At 44.5% G+C, this 24,594-nt stretch overlaps 1 protein-coding gene across 2 annotated transcripts in view; it reads left to right on the top strand.

Annotated features, from left to right (window-relative positions):
* Nucleotides 1-6,877: 6,877 nt before the first annotated feature.
* Nucleotides 6,878-24,594, top strand: part of mtss1la (MTSS I-BAR domain containing 2a) — a 30,799-nt gene continuing 13,082 nt past the window's right edge. For both annotated transcript variants that reach the window (XM_049573410.1, XM_049573409.1), the window contains exons 1-3: nucleotides 6,878-7,477; nucleotides 10,375-10,436; nucleotides 10,551-10,624. In XM_049573410.1, the coding sequence (XP_049429367.1) occupies nucleotides 7,409-7,477; nucleotides 10,375-10,436; nucleotides 10,551-10,624 (205 nt within the window). In that variant the 5' untranslated portion in view covers nucleotides 6,878-7,408. The remainder of the gene's footprint in view (nucleotides 7,478-10,374; nucleotides 10,437-10,550; nucleotides 10,625-24,594) is intronic.

Below are 24,594 nucleotides of genomic sequence, written 5' to 3'. Positions count from 1 at the left end.
ATCACTCACTGATGCTCATTATGCACATTACTGTTACCTATATAGCAACAATTGAAGGCAAATCAGATGAGCATGTCAACATTTTGATCATCTCCAGTCTTCTCTCGTCCTGATTTTGGCAGCCTGACAGTCAGAGGACACTGTTCAGAGATTAAATCAAACAGAGACTGTAAAAGCAAAGGGGCCAATATAAGACAGTAAACATGATGCCAGAAGCGCACTATAGAAGGCTGTGAATGCTCAACCTAAAATCTGTCTCTTAAGCATCAAACGCTGACCCCCTGTAGATCTGAAAGGTGGCTGTCAAATGTTTTCCTCTAAAAGATGGAAAACAGCAGCTTGAATTCATTGTGTTAAAATGGATTCCGATGGTGACATGAGCTTTCATAGTGGAAAAAAGAAGTATCAAAACACCCACAGGAATTTCTCAAACATGTTGTGTAATCCATTTCTCTGCTGTCCGTCTGTGACCGGCTTCTACTTTGTCTTTAAAGTCGATCTTATCTTTGTAAGGGAAAACCAGCAGCCTTACCTATGTTTACATACATGTGTGTCCTTATGAGTCCCTGCAGGTTAGCTCATCGTATGACTTACATAACAGTCCAAGCAGACTTAACCTCAGATGATAAATCCTGATAGATTTTACGGTCAAGTGGGCACAAGACCTCAGCAGTGACCTCACTGGTGGGGGACACAGCTTCTCCAATGTTATCCTTCACTACAGGCGATAAAGCAGGCAAGACAAGACCACCAGCTGAATCACGGAGAGGATCTGACTCTGAGGTGAGAGGTCACACTGCATCACAAAGCCTGTGTTTCTCTTTTTGTATCGAGGAGAGCTGCTCCTGTGGCTGGGTCAAGGTTAGAGGGAACCTGAAATGCCATCCAGAGGGAGCAGGAAGTGCCCAGAAACAAGATTAGAAAAAGAAACAGGCGTTTGCTTTAAAGTTCCCACCTCATAACCTTACATAAGTGAGTGCTGCCATGTAACACCTAACGTTATCCAGATTTCAATTACTTATCTACAAGCTGTGTAAATTCCAGATTGCTTCTATTGTGTTGCCCATGCCAATAAAATGATAAATTGCTTTGCTCCGCGCTCTTATATGAATGAGCTGAAACACAGGCTGAAATATAAACAGGCATTATCGCACAATGGTGGATGAAAATGTACGCAGGAGTCAAAGCCCTTACAGTCGGTTATATAAGCCTTCAAAACCCTCTGAGTCTCCCCAGCTTGATGTGTTTAGGGCTGATGATTGCTTTCAGTTGTGAAGCCTTACTAGGAGAGCGGGGAGAAACAGAAACCGTCACATTTTTTCCTTACTAAAACCCATCCTTGCTGAATTAAGGAAACTCTTGCAGACGCACATGCATCAGTGGTATGGCAGAGAACATAATCAAGCTTTTCTTTTTTCCAGGGGGGGTTGATGGCGGTGGTGAGGAATGTCAGCATCTGTGTTGGGGATATTTTCTGTTTTATAGCTGTTTTCTCAGAGATGCCAGTGAGCACTGTGGTGAGAGCACAGGGACTGGGCTCCGGTCCCAGCCTTTCTACCTCATGTCTGTCCACGTGGGCAGGAGGGTATGATACTGAACCAGACATAGCTCCTAACCGAGTCACCGCAACTTAATAAAAAAGCCAGTATGATTTTGCTTTCTTTTTTTTGTGTGATTCTTTTTGTTCTGACAGCACTGGTGTTTATGACTCAGCTCTTGTTTATGAGTCCTGCTCTCAGGACAGGATGCTGGTATCTGGTTGCTCTATAAATACCCACAGTAGAAGTCATGTTTTTCATCTGTGTGAGAAGTATAAAGGATATCATTACATGGTATAACACTGATCATGTAATTGCTTTGTAAGCAAACTCGACTGACATGACCCAAGGGGAGTGAAAGTTGAGGAAATGATGTGGTAAAGGAGAGGAATGATTGATAAAAAATAATCTCTCGGAATTATGGCAAAGACTAGATTTTCCTCTCCGGGGTCGGTCTGGCTGCTGACGTGGGCTGCAGCTTTTGGCTGAACTGAACCATGTTTCACGAGGTGGTCTGCCCGGTGGGGTGGATGCTCTCCCGCGAACAACAACAACAACAAAAAAGAAAGTAAAGCAGACAGATGAGAGAGGAAGGTGTGTGTGGCAGATGTGCAGGGTTATAAACTGACAGGATGTTTATCAGGAGTGCTGTGGGGTGACCCCAGTCCCCCCGTAGCCACTCCATAACAGAATGGTGATGATGTGGTTGAAATACATTACACTCTGGTGGCCTCTAACTCTCCCTGTCTGGCTCAATGTGAAGGGCAGACTGCTAAACCTCTAATTAACCTGTTATAAATCTACTGCCTTATTATTCTAATGTAAAAGCTTAAACTTGTTAAACTTGACAGATGAATGAATTAATGATAATGCTTAAAGGGCCAGTGTGTAATATTTGGCGTGGTTTATTGTCAATCTGAATCTGAATCTGAATATTCTACCCATTAATATGTTTATATAAGTGTATAATCGCTATAAAATAAAATTCGTTTGGTTGTCGTAGCCTTATAGTACTGCTTTTATATATATATATATATATATATATATAGCAAAGGCCTTGCTTTAGAGAGGTCGCCATCTTCCGCCGCCATGTATGTACGGCAGACCAAACGGTGTAAATGAACCAACAAAGACAGCGGAAGGAAGGAAGAAGGAGGAGGAAACAGCAGAGAGTGTTAGTAATTTGTCGATAGAGAGTAGTGAAAAGTTTTTTTACTTATAAAGTTTGCGAATGGACCACACTTACCACGCAACAGGAGAGAATGAACCCGAACCGTCATCTGCGAGGAAAAGAAGACGCAACTTCACTCCTTGTGATGCACTCTCTGCGGCGCTTTTCCTCCTGATGATATATCTCCCCAACGATGGTAGCACCGAATCCCATTCTGTGCATTCAGCCTCTCCTCTCGCCCACTCAGCATCAAACACATGGAGTTCCTCATCTGTATGCTCCGGCTCAAACAGGTATGGCTCTGGGTCTGTGTCCGCTACAAGAAACTCTTCAAAATCGCGTTCAAAGTCGTTCATTGCAGCTACTATAGTCCGGAGATATTGCTAGGCTAAATAAACAGCTGAGCTCTGTTTACAGGCTACGCTGTCAGTCAGTGTGCGGGCTGGAGGTTGGCGGAGCAGAGAGGGGAGGGGGGTCCCCACTCGGTATGGTAATTGAGAAGCCTATGTGTGTATGAAGTGTGTCTGTTACGCTAGAAGAGTCAGAGTTTGGGACGGAGTCTTTTACCCCCTGGAGTGTTACCAGAGTTTTTGGAGTGCTCAAATAAACTGGCCTTTTCCCCGAACACTCCTCTGATCTCCTGCTCATGAGGGATTCATTGCAATATCGTAACATGGTTTAGATTTCTAAATAAATATTCACCTCGTCGCAAGATAGACCTACTCCTGAAAAACTGGTGCGCAAGGCTTTTTGTCCCTATGAGGCCGCCGTCATTTACCCGACGGGAGGGGTGAGCGAGTGAGCCCTGCAATCTAGAATTTGACCACTGATGTCACTGTTTTCAACCCATTTTACACACTGGCCCTTTAATAAAGAATATGGGTGAATAGACTGATAGATGATTTGTGTTGATTTAGAATTAACAGAAGTCTTTGGCGCTTTAACACCAGTGGGAGACTTTTTGTAATCGAGGGACACCTGAGCGGCAGCAAGATCAATCCCCCAATGGAGTCCAGATACTGGTGAAGGAGGTGGTGGTGGCTGATGACTCTGAGGCTGATGACCGATGAGGCTGATGAGACTGATGAGTCCAAGAAGAATAGGAGGTGACGGGGAGGTGGAGGGCGCGCTGGGCTGCAGCATTAAAGAACCACAGGCAGTAAAAGAACCATATGGGAAATAAGGAGCAGTAAGATGATAGGCTAATGGAGAGGGTGTGTCACTGTGCTATTGGTTGATTGTCAATCAGCTGTAGAGCAGCCTCAGACAATGAAAGCTGCAGATGGAGACTGACCATGCGTACAAGGAGTGACTGGCAGGGTGAGAGAGAAAAATTACAGCCTAGCATGAAAGGTATTGTGTTCCTGAACTTTCGCTAGGGCTTCATTTGTTCATTCCATGACCAAAAATGTGTTTGAATGGGGTTATGTGATGGACTATTGGCCAGGTGCAGTGACTTCCTAGTCTCTACTGGTTGCCTGGCAACCGAACAGAAATGACATAGCCAGCTGCAAGAAACAGTGTGGCACTTTGGTTTTTGTGAAGCCACGAACTGAACAAACGGGATTATTATTTGTGAGCTCTGGAGGTGCTCTTAAACAGATTTTCTTGAAAGCAGGAAAAATGTATTGCACACTTTGGCTCCACATCATAGACAATCAGATGGATATGGCCACCCTGATACACAGATACACAAATTATTTTTCATTTTCATTAACACTGAGAGATAGGGCATTTGGCCTTGGTGGGATGTTTGCCATACATTTTAAAATCCACTAGATGGTGGTAACATTCAGAAGTGAAAAAAAAAACAGACTAATGGATGAAGCTACTGTGACGTCACCCACTGGTTTGAGGACTCCTGTTTTGAAGCCTTGAGTTCAGCTTTTCAGCTGCCACCATCTTGATTTTTTGGAGCCATAAGTGACCATGAACCGTGACGGAACCCTTTTAGTTTAAACAAACCGAGGCGTCCTTCCTCAATGGGAGGGGCTGTTGACGACTTGTGGGAGGAGCTGTTGATGACGCCGTACGTGTGACCCACTGGCGGTGGATAAACAGGAAATAGCTGATAGCAGGTATTAGCAAGCAGCTAGTAGCAAGAGGGAAACACAAACCTGACAAACACTGTAAAGATGAGCAACTGGGGAGACAAGGAATTGCGCGCCCTCCTTGTCCTCGCAAACGAATAGGCTATTAACTGTCAGATGACGAGGATGGTGAAGGACAGACCGACTTACGAGAGATTAGCTCAAGGACTGAGTAGCCGCGGCTTCCCTCTCACGTCACTGTTTATGTCACACGCTGAGTCACATGTTTTGTCACTTGCTCACGCCCCCCATTTCCCCGAAAAAGGCGCATTCTGTATAAACAAAAGTAGGTAGGCAGCATTTTGCTGCACTCCCCGATTTTGTTTTTATACTGCCAATACTGAAAAAAGACTGATTGGGCTTTCCTGTAAATTTGCACAACTCCTGTCTAAAAAGGGCTTCCGACTGAGAAGCTGAGGACACTATCGTCAGACAGCCTGTCATTTAATTATGCATAACTTTATGCCTTAATAAAAGGTAAACAGTGAGTTGAATAAAAATTAATTCCCCATTCACTTATCATGAATGTTTAAATTAGTAACAGAGACCAAAATATTTTTCGTAGTAGGCTAAAAACATTAAAACATTTAAAGTTGGGCATTACTTTATATGTTCAAACCTCTCCACCTTCTGGATAAGTATTTTAAAGCTTTTAGCAAGAAATTTGAAACCCAACCCATTCTGTGCACTTTTTGGTCTAACTTTGTAGGAATCCCGTGCTATTGTACCAAATAAAGCCTGCGTGGTCATAGCTTTCGCTACTCTCCTGGGAAGACGTTTGATTCCTCTAAATTGAAAGCATCATGCTCCCCCATCCTTTCCTCACTGAGTTGGAGATGTTATGTATTTGTTAAAATTAGAAAATATGAAATACACACTCAAAGGGTCCTCTCAAACCTTTATTAGGAGATGGAGTCCCTTTTTTGACTTTTTTGATTTGCTACAGGAACCCCTCGATAAAAAATAAGGTGGTACCTACAGATATTTCATGGCAGCAGAGAGCAACCTGCCCCCCAGTACAATTATTTGGTAAAGTTCTGGTAGCTTCCCTCCTTTACTTGAATGTATCTTGTAACCATTTCAACATGGGGGTCTGGGGAGGGCTGACTCGTTCTTGGAGCCAGCCTCAAGTGGCCATTAAAGGAACTGCATTTTTTGACACTGATACGTTAGCTTCAATTTTCAGCCCTGGAGATTGCAACTTGATCATAACATGGGGGTCTATGGGGACTGACTCGCTTTTGTACTTTTGGAACCAGCCTCAGGTGGCCAATATGGGGACTGCAGTTATCATGTCTGCACTGGTTTCATTTTTGCAGTTGAGAGACGTTTTCCTTCGGGTTGTGGTTTGGGTTAAAAATGAATAGACTTCTGACAGATGGGGATTTTCTGGCAGAAAGTCTACAAGGGAGACTTCTCCTACATCTCCTATGAATAATCATGATGGTTGATCTTGAAGAAAACCCAATGGCCGGAACATCATCTGAACAGGAGAGAATGCATATGGAGTGTGTAATACTTTCAGATCTACTTCCAGCGAGTGTGTGTTACTTTTCTACATTAGCTAGGTATTTTCACAATCTGACAAGGCAAGACTGTATCCCATATTCCAGTCTTTGTATTAAACTGAACTAAAATAAGCATCTTATCATTAGGTCTACAGATATGAGTGGTTACCAACCTCGGTCATGAAAGCAAATATGTCCAGAACTGTTAAACTATTCTTTTAGGTCAAAGGAAACAAATTTGTGTTGAATTAACAGTCTCTGCCTTTTGTCATGCTTATTCACTAGAAACTGATGCAAACTGCGGTGATTATGCTTCCTGAAAACAACTAAGACCCACTCTCAAAGGTCCACAAATGATCATTAACAGACGCGTGCGTGAATACACACAAGAACCCGAGGAAATCCTGCTTTGCATCTCAATCAATTGTTCAATGCTTCACTTTTGTTTGCATGGGGGGTGGAGGGAGGGGAGGATGGAGGGAAGGAGGGGGTGTTCCTCCTTGACCCCTCCTACTCTCCTACTCTACGCGAAAAAAAAGACTTGACCAGCCCCCTTCCCATTCCCATGGATCGTATTACGGGAGACTCCAGCTCCGAGACATCTGCTCTGCTCCGCTGCTAACAACAGAGCGCGTCCCCGCGTCCCAGACCTGCGACCGATCCCGTCTCCCGTGGTGCCCCCTCCTCCTTGCCCTCTTCCCCACAATTGTGTTAAGGGCTGCGATCATGAGGAGCCACAGTGCATGTGCCCTCCACGTTTTCCGGCTTTAGTTCACCGGGACAAAGCGCACATTCCCCGCTCCATCATCCCTCCCGTGCGTCCGAGAGGCGAGTAGCGGCGGCGGCGGAGCGAGCGGCAGCCCCCGGTGCCATCGAGCGGCAGCACATTTCTTTTTGTCTGTGCGCTCCGCAGGCTGCTGGCTGAGGGCTTTTGCGGCTTCGCATCCTCTCCGCTCCTGGCTACGTTGTTGTTGTTGTTGTAGGAGAGGACAACGAAGGGCGGATGAACAAAACAAAGATCTCCATGTTTGTTTATTTGAAAGCGGATATTTAATCAGATTTTTTTGTGTTTTCTACGAGCTTTGTTTTGTTTTTGAAACCATGGAGTCTGTGGAGAAGGAGTGTGGAGCGCTGGGTGGATTATTCCAGGCCATCGTGAACGACATGAAGGTAACACACATACATTAAAGTAGACTGGGATCATATCTGACCTTTGTGGTTGCACGGTTGCTGATCAGACGCATAATTTTTTTTTTTACTGCCTTTGTCTCTTATACCGGGTCCTCCCCCACTGGAAACACCGCTGCAGGACAAACTGAGAGGATGAAACATGTTTCCCTTTGTGTTATTTGCATAATGTGCAGCAGGTCTGACAGGCACTGGTTATCCTACATTTATCCATGTAATTTCAGCCTGTGAACCATTCAGCAACTTGTAATTCAAACTAAAATGAATCACTGAAATGAGCTACTTGGGTGGTTTTTTGTGTTTGGTTCAGGGGTCATTCACCTCATCATGACTGGAATCAAATAATTAAATAAAGTAATCATTCTCTAGCCGGGCAAAATAAGGGGGAAAGAGCTATCACAATTTGGAGATACTGTTATTTTTGTGCACAGTGCAAATGTACTTAAGTGCCTTTTGACCTCAAACAACTCCATCTCAGCCTCCAAGGTTTCCTAGATTAAATGTCAGATGCAGAAGGATGCTCTGAAAGAAATAAACCAGCTCCACCAACTCAAGCTCCTGGACACAAACAGCAATGAAAGGTTATTGATTGTGCTTCTTGGTGTTTGGTCTTGTGGCAGGAAATCTCCACTTTAGCTGTATGGAGTTCAATACACATCTGACCCAGGCTTTACTTTAGAAGCTGAATTGACTCATGTTACATGTTATTTGTATAAAACATGAGTTCCCCGCCTCTCAGCGTAGGTTAAAATGATTTCTGAAGGAGGAACTAGATGTCTCCCATTATCTTTAAAACACATGCAAAGTGTGTGTTTGTGTGTGTTGGGGGAGGGGGTCAAGTCAAGGAAGTTGAACCAGGGTGGTCTGTTATTGTGCACCACAACAGATGGAAAGTGTGAACGTACTCATCAGGCCCGGTGGCAGCTCCCTGCCTTCTCATTGTGGAGGACGCTCGTGCTACAAAGTGATAATAACAATAAATAAGACGAGCATCAGGCGTCACTTTCCACCTAACAGATTTCTTATTGATCGCTGGCTCACAGGGCCGTGGTGCCTTTTGCACAGACTATTTATGGGCCCTCGTTTGTCAGGCTCCAATGAAATCAGCTCTCGGCTACTGGCAGCACCGGTTTGGTTTCATATATTTCCCCTTTGTGGTGTGCTCATGCTCAGGGCCGGAGAGAGACAGGGGGCTCTTATAAAGGGGCAGTCTGTGTATTGATAAGCAGCGCAGATGAATGAGACTGAAGCCCTTAGTCAGCACAGTGTCCATGTCCACTGTCTGAGACAGACATCTGACCTCATTCCTGCCGCCTGGCTGGGCCATGCAAGCCTGTCAGAGCAGCTTTACCCCCCGGGAGCAACGCAGCAGCACAGCTTTCCTGTGCTGATCTCGCTGATTGGAAACAACATTACAGTATAGTGTATAATTACCTACATGATACTCAAACAGCGCACTCAGAGAACTTGCCTCTTTCACGACTGTACAGATAAAATGCGTGGATACAAGCGGCACCTGTTGGTTATATAACTGTCTGACGAAGCAGCAGGGAAAGAAGCGAAAGAGTAGGAGGTGGTAGGAGAGGAGGAAGAGGGCGAAAAGGAATCAAATGATTCAGCTGGATTACATCAGCAATCAAGAATTAGGTCAGCAATGGATGTGAATGGCATGGGACTTAAAGCGTCTGTGTGTGGGAAAGGAACCAGCTTTAGGAATGTCCTTGAGCAACGCTGTCTGCCACCTCCGAGGATGACAGTGTTGACCTCACCCACCATTCGCATGAGGAGGCATGGGAGGACGAGCCTGTCTGTCCTTCCTATCCCTCCTCCCTCCCTCTGTTTGTCTCCCCTCACGTCCCTTGGAGCTGCAGGGTGTGTAGATGAAGAGAGAAATCTATGTCCCACCCTCCCCTGCTGCTCCGCATGTCGCCCTCTTTGCCCGCTTCTTCACCCTCCTCCCTCAGCTGTCTTGGCAGCGCATCCCTCCAGCCCCTGGGAGTCACAGGCCACACAAGCTAATTAGACACCTGTTGGAGTCAAGTGCAGACAGCAAGGCTGGGAGGATCATGGCAAACATTTTTGTTAGGGATGACGGCTCCTAAATCACTTTCCAAGCCGGGAGTTAAGCGGCCATCATTTCCAGAATGGGAGGTTACAGCACAAGTGATGAAGAGCAAGACTGTTACCAGATTGCAAACTGACTATATATAGTCAGGATGTGTGGCCTCTTTTGGCTCGTCTCCATCAAAGGGGCGCATGGGGGTTATGCCCTTCCTCTCCTTTCTCCAGGGCTCAAGCTCTTGCTCTAATGGGATCTAGCCTTGAATGTGTTTTATGTTTGGCTTCTGCTCTCACGGCTCAAGGCAGTGTGTGATGATCCCGGGGTAAATCTAATCCAGATTTCTCAAAGACCAGCCCTACTACCTGCCCAGTGCATATAAACATTCATGATATGAGAGCTTATGCAGATCATGCATGTACAAAAGACATCTAAACACGTGAGCACGCATACCAGCCCACGGCGAGGAATGATGGAAGAGGGCGTTAGGTTTATCAAAGACAATAATAACACAAGTGCGCACTAAGAAATCACGTTGACCTTTTTAAAGACAAGTCAGAGCAGGGAGCTTATACTCCAACCTGTTTCTAACCCTGGGGTAAGACACCAGGCTCCTTATGAGTTACTGCAACCTCCTTTCAGCTCTGTTATTAATACACATTAAGGAGAAAAACCGATTCTATCCTGTTGTGGAGATCATTATGTCCTCTCAAATGTGTCTGCATTCAGTGTCTGTCTGTGTGTGTTTGTGAAGCCTGTGAGCTTAAATGTCCTTGGCGAGACATTTGTTTGACTCATTTCTTTTCCTTTCTCTTATCAGAGCTCTTACCCTGTGTGGGAAGACTTCAGTGCCAAGGCCACAAAACTCCACTCTCAACTCAGGTGAGAAGCAGCTCCACTGAATGGCAGAAACCTTGATGAAAGAAAATCTTGTGTAATATTTACAGACTTTTTATGCAGTCACAGTGCAGTGAACATGTGCCAATATATTTACAGGACCACGATTCTGGCAGCGGTGGCCTTTTTAGATGCCTTTCAGAAGGTTGCAGACATGGCTACCAACTCTAGAGGTAAGGGGATGTTTCTCTGTGAATACAAGCTCTCACACAGTGGAGTTAAGACTCTGAAAGTAGTGGTGGGAAAAAGCAGAAAAATAACTTTTTGAACTGATTGATTTGTCTTCACAGAGTGTTGCACACTTTTTGTCTTGCTGTATATTTTCACTCCCTGGTGTAACTGCATTATGGCTTGGCTACACTATTGTAATGTTTTGTATTGTGCAGTTTAACACTCTGAGGAATACAGTATTGTTTTCCCTTTAAGTTTGTGTGGAGCTACGGTTTGCAGCATCCATTGAAAGACAAGTAACTGCTCTTACTGCACATTTTTGTTATTGATTTTAAATATGATCTTGCACATCTTGTCATCCTGCTAGCGAATTTCACCACACAGAGAAAATACCATGAGCTTTTTTTCCCCTACTTTTTAGAAATGAATTTGTGGCATAAATATAATCTAAGAAAGCTAGTAGTGGACAGGCAGTGTGAGTGTGGCGCACCCAAGACACAGTCCTGCGACACACCTAGCCAACTGCTGGCCATTGGTCAGTGTCAGGTCGTCAGTTAGTGCCTGTCAGCCTAGTTTTTCTGGTGTGTCTCACACTGTTGGCCCTAGTAGGACTTTGTCGGCTTCTTTCAGCTGATTCAGCATGTTGAATCCGCGTCGGACCTGGCGAAGCCCGTTGGTCAGGAAAATTACTGATTGACTGTTCAGCTCAGCACACGAGAAGAGAAATGAATGCGAGCAAAGCAAACAACTTCTAAATTTACATGTAAATGGACTGCACTTCACCCAATCTCACACACAGTCACACACTGGTGGCCGAGGCTGCCATACATGGTGCCACCTGCTACTCAGTAACCATTCACACACACTCACACATTGATGGAACAGCCATCAGGAGCAATTTGGGGTTCTGTATCTTGCCCAAGGATACTTTGAAATGTGGACTGGAGGAGCTGGGTATCGAACCGACAATCTTCCAATTGGTGGATGACGTGCTCTACGTGTACCTCTACGTCTGAGCCACAGCCACCCCACTAAATTAAAGTCAAAAGGCTGTGAGATAAAACAAACTTGTTATATGAGGTAATATTTTCTCCACCATTGAGCTCTTTATCAGAAACTTTGTACTTGTTTGTGTTATTGTTAGCTAGCACACAGTAAATATCATTTGTTCTTTAAACATCTGGTTGCATTGTTAATGTGCTAACTGGCTAACTAGGGTCTTGAATCCGTCCTGTCGGTCTTCCGGTTTCCCTTTTTAAATGACAAATACAGACTACCCCTGCCTGCTGCTATGGAGAGTTATTTCCTCCCACGCAGGTGCAGAATGTACAAGCTAGTCGGCCATTGGCTGTAGTCTTTGCGGTGTGTTCAAGCAACATGAGGCGATGCATAGGTCTGCCTTCTCAGCCACCAGTTCTTTGATCTGTGTGTCTGGGACTTAAGATGGTCAAAGTGGGGGCAGCTCTGGGGGGGTGGGGGGTGAGTCGGCTCAGAGAAGTGAAAATCTGAGCTTATTGTTTCTTCAGTCTTAATGAGGTCTGCTGATCTGCTTTGTCACCCTGCTAGTGGCAGCAGACAGGCTGGCCAGAGAGGCAGCTGATTAACACAGATTTCTTTGGGGTTGATCGTCGAGAGCAGTATGTAGGTCAAAAAAGCCCGTACGAGCGTGCAAAGGCTCCTGACACGCACGCAAACACAATCACACATGCATAGACGCACACACAGAGAGATAGTCAAAGAGTGACAGCTGGTGGCTGGCCACCTGACCTTGCAGGTCACATGCCAACATGCTTTTAAACAGTTTGCACTCGCACAGCCCCCTACTGACCACTTACTGCTGGAGTGACTAAAGAGGCGTTTCTTCAACAGTGTTCACACATTCTCACCAGTTTTACTCCTACAGCCTGTCCAGTTACAGTAGAGTTTATTGCCAAGGCGATACATCAACCTTAAATGATTCCTGATGTGAGTGCAAGATGAAGCAAGGTGGACTGGGGTCACCCGGCTAGCAGCTGGCAGCCTGCTTCAATAAAAGCAAGGTATAGACCATGGCAGGGCAGGACTTCAAAGGAAAGGGTGTCTACATTAAAAGCAGGTAGAACAGCAGAATGATAGATGGACCAGAAAGAGATGAGAGAGAGAGCGGGGCACACTGAGTTTTACAGCTATAGATGCATGAAATCCCACAAAGTGTGTCACTCACACGCCCACTCACTCTTCTGCTCCTCTCCCAGGGACATTAACTTTAGGATTAATGTCATCATTCTCAGGCCACAGACTGTATGATGCAGGGAGCACTTGATGGGGGGATGAGAGACTTTGTAACAGAGGAACTAATGAAACATAGTTTAGACTGGTGCTGGTGAATTGATGAGCAGAAAATTAAGGTTTTATCATATAAAAACACATTTTAGATGGTTTCAGCTGATGGCAGTGTTGGCTTGTTGGACAATCAAACGCCATGTTGGTCCAGACTGAAATATCTTAACATCAGTTTGATGGATTGCCATGAAATGTTGCACAGATATCTGTGGTGTCAAGAGGATGAATCCCTATAACTTTGGTGATATCTTTACTTTTTATCTAGCTCCATCTTCATGTCAAATTTTTGATGCTGCTAAGCAGCCTTAACAAGCATCGTATCGTAGCCTATTTACCTGAAATCCTGAGTACAGAGCTGATCTTCTTCCAGGCGCTGTTTATAAATGTGTTGGCATATCCTCCGTGGGACAGATGTAAAGCTCTGGCACCTCTGCACCTGAATGATCAACTTTTTCATATTTACCACAGACTGATATTTACTGAAGAAGGGAAAGACATCTGTCAGCTGTGATTTGTTGGAATTCATCACACGGCATGCGGTTCCAGAAGTTGAACTCACAGCCATCGCACCCTGAAAATTAGGGGCTTGTGAACGTGTGCGTGCCACGACATCATTGCTCTGGCGTTCAAGCACGTCTGCCAAGTGTCTACATTGAAAACAATTAATTTGAGGGGGCAAAAAATGCCGGTTGTGTACAGCCCCTGGGCTCTGGAATTTTATGATTTGCATTGGTGATTTTTTGAAAATTTTCAGACTAAGCAGTTCAGTAGAAAATAACAGTAGGTTAAAGGCCCAATGTGTAGGATTTAGTGGCATCTAGCTTGGTTTGCCAAGCATGTAGGGGAACGACGGCTGCCGACTCGAGAATGCAATAACACGAATGGCCCTAACTAGAGCCAGTGTTTGATTTGTTCATTCTGGGCTGCTGTAGAACAACATGGCAGACTCTATGGGAGAGGACCTGCTCTGTATGTAGATAAAAACGTCTCATTCTAAAGTAACAAAAACACATCATTGTTTTGCTTCAGGTGATTATTAACTAATGAAAACATCATTATGAATATCATTTTCCCTTTCTGCCACAGGACCTTTAATAGAATTGCACATTGTTTTCTTTCTGCATTGTAAAAGACTTGCTGCTGAGTGTACAGAGCATTCATGTGTTAAATTTCCAGTAGAAGTTCGTGTTCAGCCCATATTAATTAATTAGACACATATTAAATCGATCAGTATAAGCAAAATGGCTTTGCTTGTAGTTGCTTTTGTTTTTTTCAAGTCCGACATCCACTCCAATGAATGTAAAAGAGATTGGGCTGTTTTTATGTGTGCTTAACCACCGCACCATTTCAATCCCACTTCTCCTGTGGGAGCTGCGTTAAGCTTTGCATGCTCTGAACCCCAGCAATTAATTTAGCAGGAGGAATGTCGATATTTAGCGGAGCTTGCCCGCAGTGCATTGGGATAACCTTTGAACTCCAGACTGCAGGCTCCATGGACATAGACTTATTTGCCCTTCTGGCAGCTGCACTGTTAAAAGTTATTATCTTAAAATATATTGCCATCCAGATGTTCCGTTTTTCCACTTGCTTTTAGACTGACTAGCCTTAAACTGTTCAGGAAACAGTGGTAGATGCTTAGAAATCGTAGGTAACTTTCCCACCATTTCATAAGTCTCCATCTATTTGGCTGTGTCTCTGCATTCATGTGTGTGTGTGGGTTTGTTGGCCCACAGTGATTATGTTTATCTCAGCGTCTGCAGCACCATATATGGCTGATTGCACCACAGGGGGCCAGGCCCTTGGCTATGAACTGTTGGCCATCATCGCTGTCACCCTGATTCCCCTCTCGTGTTCAGGAGACGAGCTGCAGCTGCTGGCACAGCTGGAAGTTTCATCCCGATCCTCCTCAGCTTCTTTTAATCTACCTTTGACACACTTGCCCCGTCACCCCTTAAACTCTCACACACACACTCCAGCCTGTACGTGTTTCCCTGCCAAGGAAAACAACATTTCCCCTCCTTCAGTGCTTCTTGATTGATCCAGAGAGAGAGGACGGTGAATGAAAGAGGATTTTATGATTTCCTGTCCTGACTTGTTTTGTTGTCTTTTACTGGAAGGGCAGCTTTTCATACATGCCCTTAATAGCTGTATTATATTTGGGGGCCACCCCTCCACCCCCATTTCCACCTCATACAACCGCCTCTCTGTGTCTGCATGTTCATGTTCAGGTTTCCTCTTGCCCGTGTTGTCCATTTTTAGAGTTTATGGTCACGGCCATGGCGTCAGCGTCTGTGTTTTATGAAGCAGCTGGAGGAGTCGGCTGCCAGCCGGTTTGGCACTGGGTCTGACAGCACTGTTGCTCTAAGCTGCGCTGATGGATCTATGTCTAAAGGCACGTCTGTCTCTCACATCTGGGTTCAATAAAGGCCTGCCAACCACAAAGTCTATATTAGATCTATGTATTTGGAGGATTTTGGACTTTTCAAATATAAATGTTTCATGTTCTAAACACCCATCTTTTCCTTGGACTTAGTTTGAGGTCAGCTTAATGGCTTTTGGTGTGTTGTCTAGACCATTTTTCTCAATCATATTAAATAGTTGTGTAATGTTTTTGCGACTTATCTGGAGAATTGTGGGCTCTGTGTTTGGTGTTTTGTTGTTGCTAGGCTGGTTGACATGTGTTTTAGAGGAAGGTTGACTTCATTTTTTTCCATTTTTGGACATGGTTGAATTAGATAGAGGTTAAAGAGCTGGCAGTTCAAGGCTAATGGTCCATCAGGGTATGAGATACAGGCTCCATATTTTTCGGAGAGTGAGGTGAGTCTAGTTGGGGGGGCTGGTTGGGTGTGGGGTTGGGGGTTGTGGCTGCAGTGGGATTTCCACAGCTCTGGGTATCCAGGCTAGGCAGAGGCGTTTAGCTAATCCTCTTAGCCCCACTCTGTAACACACAGACATAGACAGCCTTCGCTTCCCTTCCTGATCAGCCACCCCCAGCTTTAAAAATTCACACTCTGGGATCACCGGCCAGACTGCGATGCGCTGCAAGTTTGTGCAAAACAGTGACGAAACCTTTCTCTCTTTACATCTGTGTGCCAGAGCCCATAGAGCGCACACACCATTACACAGAAATAATGTTCCAGTGAGTCTTTGCAAGCTCTCTCTGTGTCTCTCTTTTTCTCTCACTCATTCAGTTCATACTCAGCAGAGGAATGGAGATATGCTAGTAGATCAGTGTCTCAGTTAAGCAGTAATCTGCTTGGCCCCTGTGCTTCTCTGGGTTGGCAGATGGGACGGATATCCCTACCCGCCATCTGGACAGCCTGGCATGGAAGAGATGCAGCCCTGGCCTAGTGCAGAGCGAGATCAGGGGATTACTGTCCTCTGCACTGTCCCAGCAGTGCAGCTATTTTTACGGACATGTCAAATAATGAGAGTGCGGCCCATGTGACCAGCGCCGACATCCATCAAGCTCGACATTTCATGTTCAAGCCTGATTTGAGCCTGTATTGTACCAGTACTGGGAGGTGTGATCTGCATCTTGAATGTAGGTTTGACTTCGTAACAAGAGAGTGTGGATTTTGAGTGTTTTAGATTTGACATGCAGTCATGATCACACGGTTTGATGCATTATAGTCCCCTGTGCCATGCATTCTGCTGATTGTATGCTCGGCTCTTCAGGTATTTCACGACCCCCAACCATTAAGCTGCATAAGTGTCCACAAGGGCCTCTTATTTCTCCCTCAGCTGTCTACCTTGTCTGTAGAAACAGCTCCCAACACAACTCTCCATGTCTCTCTCTGGAGTTTATGGGCTTCAACCTCAAAACTCGATGTGGTCGCCGCGCAAATGAATGTTTTCCAGCTATTAGAATGACTACACGCTAAGGGTGAAGTGACTGGAACAATGATGCGAGGAACAGACGAAAAAAGGGGGGGAATAATAATGGAAAGAAAACAAATCGTTCTGCTCTGCATAACTTTCGCTCTGAGGGTTGAATACCAAACTAAGAAGACAAACATGAGGCTTGAGGGGAACACTGTGTTCAGCTATATCCTGAACACGAACTCGGTGTGGAAGGGAGCTGGCGTGGGGAGGGGAGGGAAAATACACAGGAGAGGGAGCCTGATGGAGGAATGTGAGGGAGGACATTAGAAGAGTGAATGAAAGGGATGCACGCATAGTTTTAATCAACCGAGGTGGCTGATTGGAAACAGTTGGAGAAATTTGCTGATAATGGAGGATCAGTCGTCAGGACACATGATCGTGTCGGGATTATTTTTAGCACACTTTCACTATTTTTAATGTGCTGCCTATTTACTATTTTTTTGTTATTGTAATGGTACATTGTCATTGAAATCCTGTCTTTTAGTCATTCTAGTAGCATGGCACTAGGGATGGTGGACCACCAACATCTGTATGTGGGGCCCATGTGGGTAGTAAACAGGCAGAAAAATGGGCCCATATAGGATTGTTCATGGGTTACATATTGGCCATATGCCAGCTGCCCACATGGATGGGTTTACCCAAGTGGGCTCCAGATAAGATGCCCATTGTGGGTCCATACCCACTTGGTTCGCAGGTAGCCCTAGCACAACCCATGTGGGGCCTTTGGATGAAGCCATGGATGTGGGCAATTAGCATGGTGCCAGTATGGAACCCATGGACATTCCCATATAGGGCCCATTTTTTAACCCATTTACTACCCACATGGGCCCCACATAAAAATGCTGACTGGGCTGTATCACCACCATGAGGTTATTATTCTTGGTAATTATTCAAATGTCTCAACAACTTTTGGACGGATTGCTATGAAATTTGGTACAGGCATTCGTGCTCCCTGCCAGATGAATTTAAACAAAGATGTTGCCTTTTCATCGAGACATCAGTCTCTATTGGTTTAGCCGTGGGTGTAAATCACAAGTTTTATCATGTAACAATATTATATTGATTTCAATTCGATTCAGTTCAGGGGCCAGCGATTAATAGGAGATGATACTAGTAAATATCCTTGTTTCCGTCTTTCTCAGCTACTTGACATTGCCTGCTTGGTGCTAGGCACCTGGCGTTGTTTGAATCTTTAGGAAGGAGGTACACCTGGATGGAAATGGTAAAACACGTATACCATGGGAATTTCAAAATAAAGGCAGGTCTTGAAGATGATTATATGTAGCCTATTGATTTTTTTCGCCGTGCATCGATGGCATTGGATTGTTGATCACTGAATCGATTAGTTAATCCAGATTGGTGTTTCTTTATACCCCTGGTGTTTAGTGCTAATTAGCATCCTAGCATGCTAAACTAAGATGGTGAATATGCATGTGAACATTGTACAGGCAAAATTTTAGTATGTTAGCATCATCATTTTGACAAGTTAGCGTTCTGACATTAGCAATTAGCTGAAATCATTGCTATTAAGTACAGCCTCACAAAGCTGCTAGCATGGCTGTAGTCTTGTCAGGTTTTAACACAGAGATACTTTAATCTTCTTTGCCAAGCAGGGGTTCTTGTTAATTGTATAAGCAGTTAAAGGTATTGTGACTAAAATCAATTGGCATTAAAAAACTGTAGGATTAATTTATGGTATAAGATGTAGATTAGTAATCACTAATAAAGATTTTATAGGTAGGAGTTTCCAGTATAATCTAATTGTTTTCTTGTAGAGAACATCATTTCAGTCCAACCACCCACATGGAAAGATTTTATTATTATGTGAATATAAAGTAGTTTATATTTGACGTCTCAGCTCTGACTGCTCTCTCCCTGCAAACACCCACCATCAGCACCGAGGAGAAAGGGGAGTGATAATAACAAACATCCCCTCAGGGTATCTTATGACTCAGAGGCTACAGGTGGAGGTGGAGCTCATGAAATGCTATATGAGCAGCAGCAGAGGTGTCAGCATTGTCTGGAGAATTGCTTGCAAATGAGCAACTTTGGCAGAGCAAAAGAGTGGTCAGAAAGTGTCAGAAAGACAACCTTAATGCAAAGGGTGTGAAGCAGAACAGTTTGAGTCATCTGGTTGAACTTGCTTGCAGGCTTTAAACCATTAAATACTGAGTCATCCACAGACTGCTGACTCAAGGTCTGTCTCTAGAGTTTGGATACATCTGGGGTCTTTGTGTTGTATTCAGTATCCTCCTCTGGAGGTGAGGCGAAAACAACGCCCTTTGGCATTTCTGTTCTTTTTATTCTATTGAGCGATACAGTACTTCTCCTTCCTTGTACATTTTCTTGTTTCTTCTCCATCTCCCTTTTCAAACTCCAGTGAAAAGCACATCTGGACAAGGGGCGGCATCTATTTTTAGCAGCATTTATGTCCCCGAACAGGAAGCTCCTCCAACAGAAAAATATCACTTCCTTCTTGTTCTCCTCCTCCTCCTCCTTCAGTCTCGTCCTAATGCACTCCAGAACATGTTTACACCACATCAGGATGCACAGAGGTCTGTCCGTGTCTGTGGGTGTTTCTGGTTGTGAGGTGAAACTTGCAATGCGATTCCGGCCAGACAACAATGGGATGAGTGTGTGTTTGACTCTGTGTGTGTGCGTGTATGTGTGTCACTAAAACAATTGATCGTAAGGTCGCTTCCTCTGCCTTTCATTTGTATTGTTGGTGGTTGGAAGAGACATTCCACATGCAAGGAAGTGACACAAAGGTTTTGAATGCTCTGCTGATTTATATTGCAGACACATAAAACACACTGGTTAGATCATAACGGTCACATAGGGTTAGGGTTACTTCCAGCTTCTTTAATGTGACGATTTGCTACTTCTATCTGTTTTATTGCATTGAGAATTTAGTCTTTTGGGGTTCACGATTGTTGGTTGGCCAAAGCACGTTAGTTGAAGAAATCACCCTTGACAAATTTGTAATATTAAGCTTGATAAATAAAATTTACTTGATGTGACTTTGCATCCCATATAACATGTAAAACATATAAAATATTTCCTTATTTGGTATAATAAGAATGCTTTATGTTCCTTTCTTGTATTATGTTACTTTCAAGTTCAATTCCAGTTTGTGGCAAAAGGAAGAGTTAACACTTCATTATCTTTTCCCATGTTTGTTTTTCATGTTGTAAGAAGAAAAGGAAGAAAAAAAATCTCATAATAAAATATGGGCAAGTTTTATTTTTACACATACAGCAATGTGGTCTATGTGTTGGGCCCAATCCCATTTATTATTTTTTCCCCTACAGACAGCCTTTTGCAGTTGTCAGGACATTCACAAATTGTTCGCAACTAAATTCCATACTATCAATCAGTCAAACAAGTCATCAAATAAAAAAGAAGACTGCTTCATTATCAGCCCACTAGCGGTGCTCTGCAGGTCAACCCTAGCAAGCCGTGGTCCTACCCTGCCAGTCTGCCCTGATATTAGAGGAGCGGTAGCTAGTGTAGCAACTTAAGGCCGTAGGTAACTTCCAGACGTCACATTCCATCAAAGAGGGGGAATGCGACATGAAAATATGTCCAAATGCGGGACTGTGATGCACTAATCTACAATAACAATGCAACATTAGTTAGCTAGCGAGTTACCTACTAAGACATCGGCATACTAGCGAATTAATTTAATTAATAAAGATAAGGACCATAATACATTGAAATGACAGTAAACTAAGATAATTCAGTGGTGATTGTAATTTTTAAATCTTTATTAACGAAGAAAATACATTTGTGCGTTTTTTTTCTTGTTTGTGTCGCCATGTTGCTGATAAAGGCCATGTAGCCTTTACACTTCATTGTACCCCTCTATCCCTTCCCCTCGACCTGAATACACAAAACGGAGCAGTAAGGGCTAAGTGGTAGGGGTAAGGGGTTTATTGGGATTGGGCCTTGGTTTTAAGTATCATTGAAGACAATGAATACAAACAATGATGGCCTAGTTTCTAGTTTCTAGTAGTTGCAGTATGAAACCCCTCCTTCAAACACACCAGGCTCTGTTTACAAAGTAAAATATACTTTTCACCCCAATCTGTCAGCCGATAAAACATGAACATAAATCTGAGTGAAACAGACGTTTACTTTGAGCTACAGTTATGAACGAAGAGTCTCGTGAAATGCTTATTTTTTCAAGTCTGGCTCTTAAGAATGTGAATATATTCACATTTTACATCAGAGAGATTTTGGGGAGTTTCCTCAAAAGACTTGCACATTGTCTTTGTCTGTCATCCACAATTTATGTAACTTCGGTTAGATCTATAATTCTCTGGTTGCAGGCGTACAGTACTGTACTCTAGTTCCTCAATCGATGTCCTCACAAGGCTCTTTTATCCCCCACTCTTCTCTCCATCAGAAGCGATTGCTCCCTAACCAGCAGACGTGCGGGATGCTGCTTTATTTTTTAATACGGACTGCTCTCACAGACATACACCGCCAGAACTCAAGCTGTGCTTTGAAGCCAATGTTTGATGATGCGAATGTATGATGTTTTGTCAGGTTCTTGAATTCGGAAATCTCAGCTGCGTATTTGCTCCACTGGTAACTAAATGAGACCAGTGAAGCTGATAAAATCAAAGCTCTCTCCACTGACAAAAAATGTTTGCATGATGTTTGCGGCTCCTTTGAAGGGATAAACACACAAACTGCATCAAGATTTTTGATGGTATTGGAAAACATTGCATGAGCTATATATTTGCTGGGAGATTGTGTCCTGGCAGCGCCTGTTGCACCTGCATCAGCCAGCCAACACTTCCTCTGCCCCCTGACTGGCCCAACCCAGCCGGCACCTCAGCAGTGTGTACCCTCTTTCATCCTCCCCTCTCCTCCCTTCTCATCCCACGGCCCTTTTCATCCATCAGTGGCCTCCGCTGTGTCCCTGCCAGTTCACATTCTATAGCACTTAAAAGGAGGGAGGGTAAAGTCAGGAGGCTTAACTGTCTATGCCAGCCGCAGTCAGCTCCGTAGCCAAGGTGCCAACGTGAGGAATAACTGTTGTCTCACGGATGATGGAATTTCCTTTGCTAAGCTGCGACTTTAGGGGAGCTTAGCAAAGAAAAACCTTCATATTCCTGGAAGTGTAACTGTGAGGATGTTCTGTACCTTTTCGCTCTACAGCCCACATAAACATGCTTTATTGATACAGGAAGCAGAGAAAGAGGGAGCACCCACTCGACTCAGGAGAACCGGATTCAGCTTGGAAATGCACAAATCTAACGACAGCAGGATCCCAGTCCAGCTCGGTAGTCTCCAGTGCAAATGAAACCTGAGCTGAGCAGCAGGGTTTAGATGCTGAAAGGGAAAGATAGTTAAGTTACCATGTTGAAGACATCAGGGAATGAGACCCCGTGGCAGTTTAGCTCCTGGCTCCCGGCTCCTGGCAGGAGAGCCCCCTATAAAGCAGACCTATTAAAATGCTCCCTCCACCCTGAGGAATAAGGGGAGTTAATCAGAACCAGAGCCCTGGATGGAACCACTCACTAAACACTAGGACCACACTGCACTGGTCTTGGATACTGGAGAGTAACTTTCCCAACAAACCCAAAAGTGGGGGCCTCCCACCAACAATCCCATGTTCTCCGCAACATACACAGAGATCTGGTGGCAATTTATATTTATGCTTGACATTAATATTGAGCCAGGTACCATTAGCTTCAGCGACATGCATAACACTGCTGTCATAATGAACTACTGTGCTGCCCCAGTTGTTTGCTCTGTGTCTTAAAGGAACAGTGTGTAATAATTAGGGGGATTTAGTGGCATCTAGTGGTGAGGATTGCAGATTGCAACGAGCTGAAACTTCTCCTGGTTAGAATTCCATTAGTGTTCATTCGTGTGTGGTCACCTTTTTTCTCTGATAACTTAAGATCCAGATTCAAGAGGTTTTTACCAGGAGATGAATTATCTGTAGAGGATTCTTCCGCTTCAAAACAAATGGATTCGGTGATTTAAAGCGGTAAAAGCACCGAATAAAGTAGTTTCACATTAAAAAGATCAGTGTTTTTCCAATGCACTTCCGATATAAAAACACTAAAACACAAATGCACAAATAGCCCTTCTAGTGCCAGTGTTTGGTTTGTTCATTCTGGGCTACTCTGTAGAGGACAACCTGCTCCCTATGTAGATGTAAACTGCTCATTCTAATTCTAATGAAAACACAAGGATTCATATATTGAGGTGATTATACACTTAAGAACATATACTTGTTATATTATATTCCATCTCTGCCAATACATGTTCCTCTAAATCCTACGCACTAAACCTTTAAGATATATGACTGGGATGTATAACAACTCTCTTCCCTCCTGGTCTGTGTTTTGCCTCATTCATGCACGTGTGGGTGTCTGCTATGAGGTCGGCCCAGTTTCCCCCGAAGACCCAGGGGTCCAGGTCTGCTAAATAATCACTTTCCCAGCTCCTACGCACTTTTAGCCACATTTCAAGCTTCTACAAAGTCAAGGTCAATCGATAGATACAGATAGGGAGATAGTCCAGCATATTTTATTCATATAGCCCAAAATCAGAAATCACAAAGTTGCCTGGAAGGGCTTGAATGGCAAAAACTGACAGAAGAAAAAGGAGGAACAGAAGAAAACTCAGAGCAACCGAGGAGGTGTCCTTCTTCAAGGATATATGGATGGACATCCTTTTTTTTCTGTGTACAAAATTTCAGTCCCAACTCTCCTCCCAGCTTGTATATGTTTGTCACATGCCTGCGTGTGCATGCAAGGGGCTATGGGAGTGAATCATTGCAGCCCTGTCCATCCGGTCGAGGCCAGAGGCCAGCGGGGCTCTTGGACATGGGCAGGAAGCCTGTGGACCTCCCCAGGATGTAGCTGTCAGCTGATCCCCCCCTGTGGGAGGGGGAGGAGGTGAAGAGGAGACGGGAGAGGAAGAGGAGGGGAGAGGAAAAGAAATTGGCAGGTGTGGATGGGACAGGAGAGTGGGGGCTGGGGGCTCTCGCTGGCTGACAGTGACATTGGGAAGGTCTGTTATACAGATAAAAGAGCCCACATTACTCCCTCTCTCGCTCTCTGTCCCTCCATCTCTATCCTTCAGTCTTCCCCCATCCTCCGAGAGCTGATTTGCAGCTGTGGACGCCTCCCGTAATGCTTTTAAGAGGAGAAAGTCAAAGAGGAGAGACGCATAACCTGCGCACACGTGTCCTGTGTGCACGTTTTTCATTACGTCTCAACACTCAGCTTCAATACAGGCCGTTACATGTCAGATACTCAACACCAGTCCTTTAATGATGGACACCTCTTTCGCTATTTATAGTAAGAGCTCGGCGTATAGGTTCCACATGTTAACTCAATCACTTCCTGCTGGTGTTTCAACGCCTGCATGTGATACAGCTGGATGCCCTTTCACCTCTAACCCTCCGCTCTCTCTCAGTCACCTAGAAAAGCAATGTAGACACAGGACAGGCCTCCCTTCTTCTCTCCCATCACACAAACACACAAGTATTTCCACATCTGCTCAAGGAGAATTTCTCTGTGAGATGGAGTCCAGATTGGTTGCTTGGTGTCTTTGAACTGGTGCAACCGTCACTGAAGTTGACAGCTGAGTTGCGCGGTGAAATGGTCTTTGAGCTGGCAGCGTGACGTGGTATCAGCTGGAGACAGTAACCTAGTTTCTTTATTTGATAAGTGGAAAATAGCACAGATCTCCCCGGACAGTCATGTGGAGCATTCCTTACTCTGTATCTGATTTC

The sequence above is a fragment of the Epinephelus fuscoguttatus genome, linkage group LG4, assembly GCF_011397635.1.
Source record: "Epinephelus fuscoguttatus linkage group LG4, E.fuscoguttatus.final_Chr_v1".
Classification (NCBI taxonomy): Eukaryota; Metazoa; Chordata; class Actinopteri; order Perciformes; family Serranidae; genus Epinephelus; species Epinephelus fuscoguttatus.
This window is presented reverse-complemented; position numbering and strand designations above follow the sequence as displayed.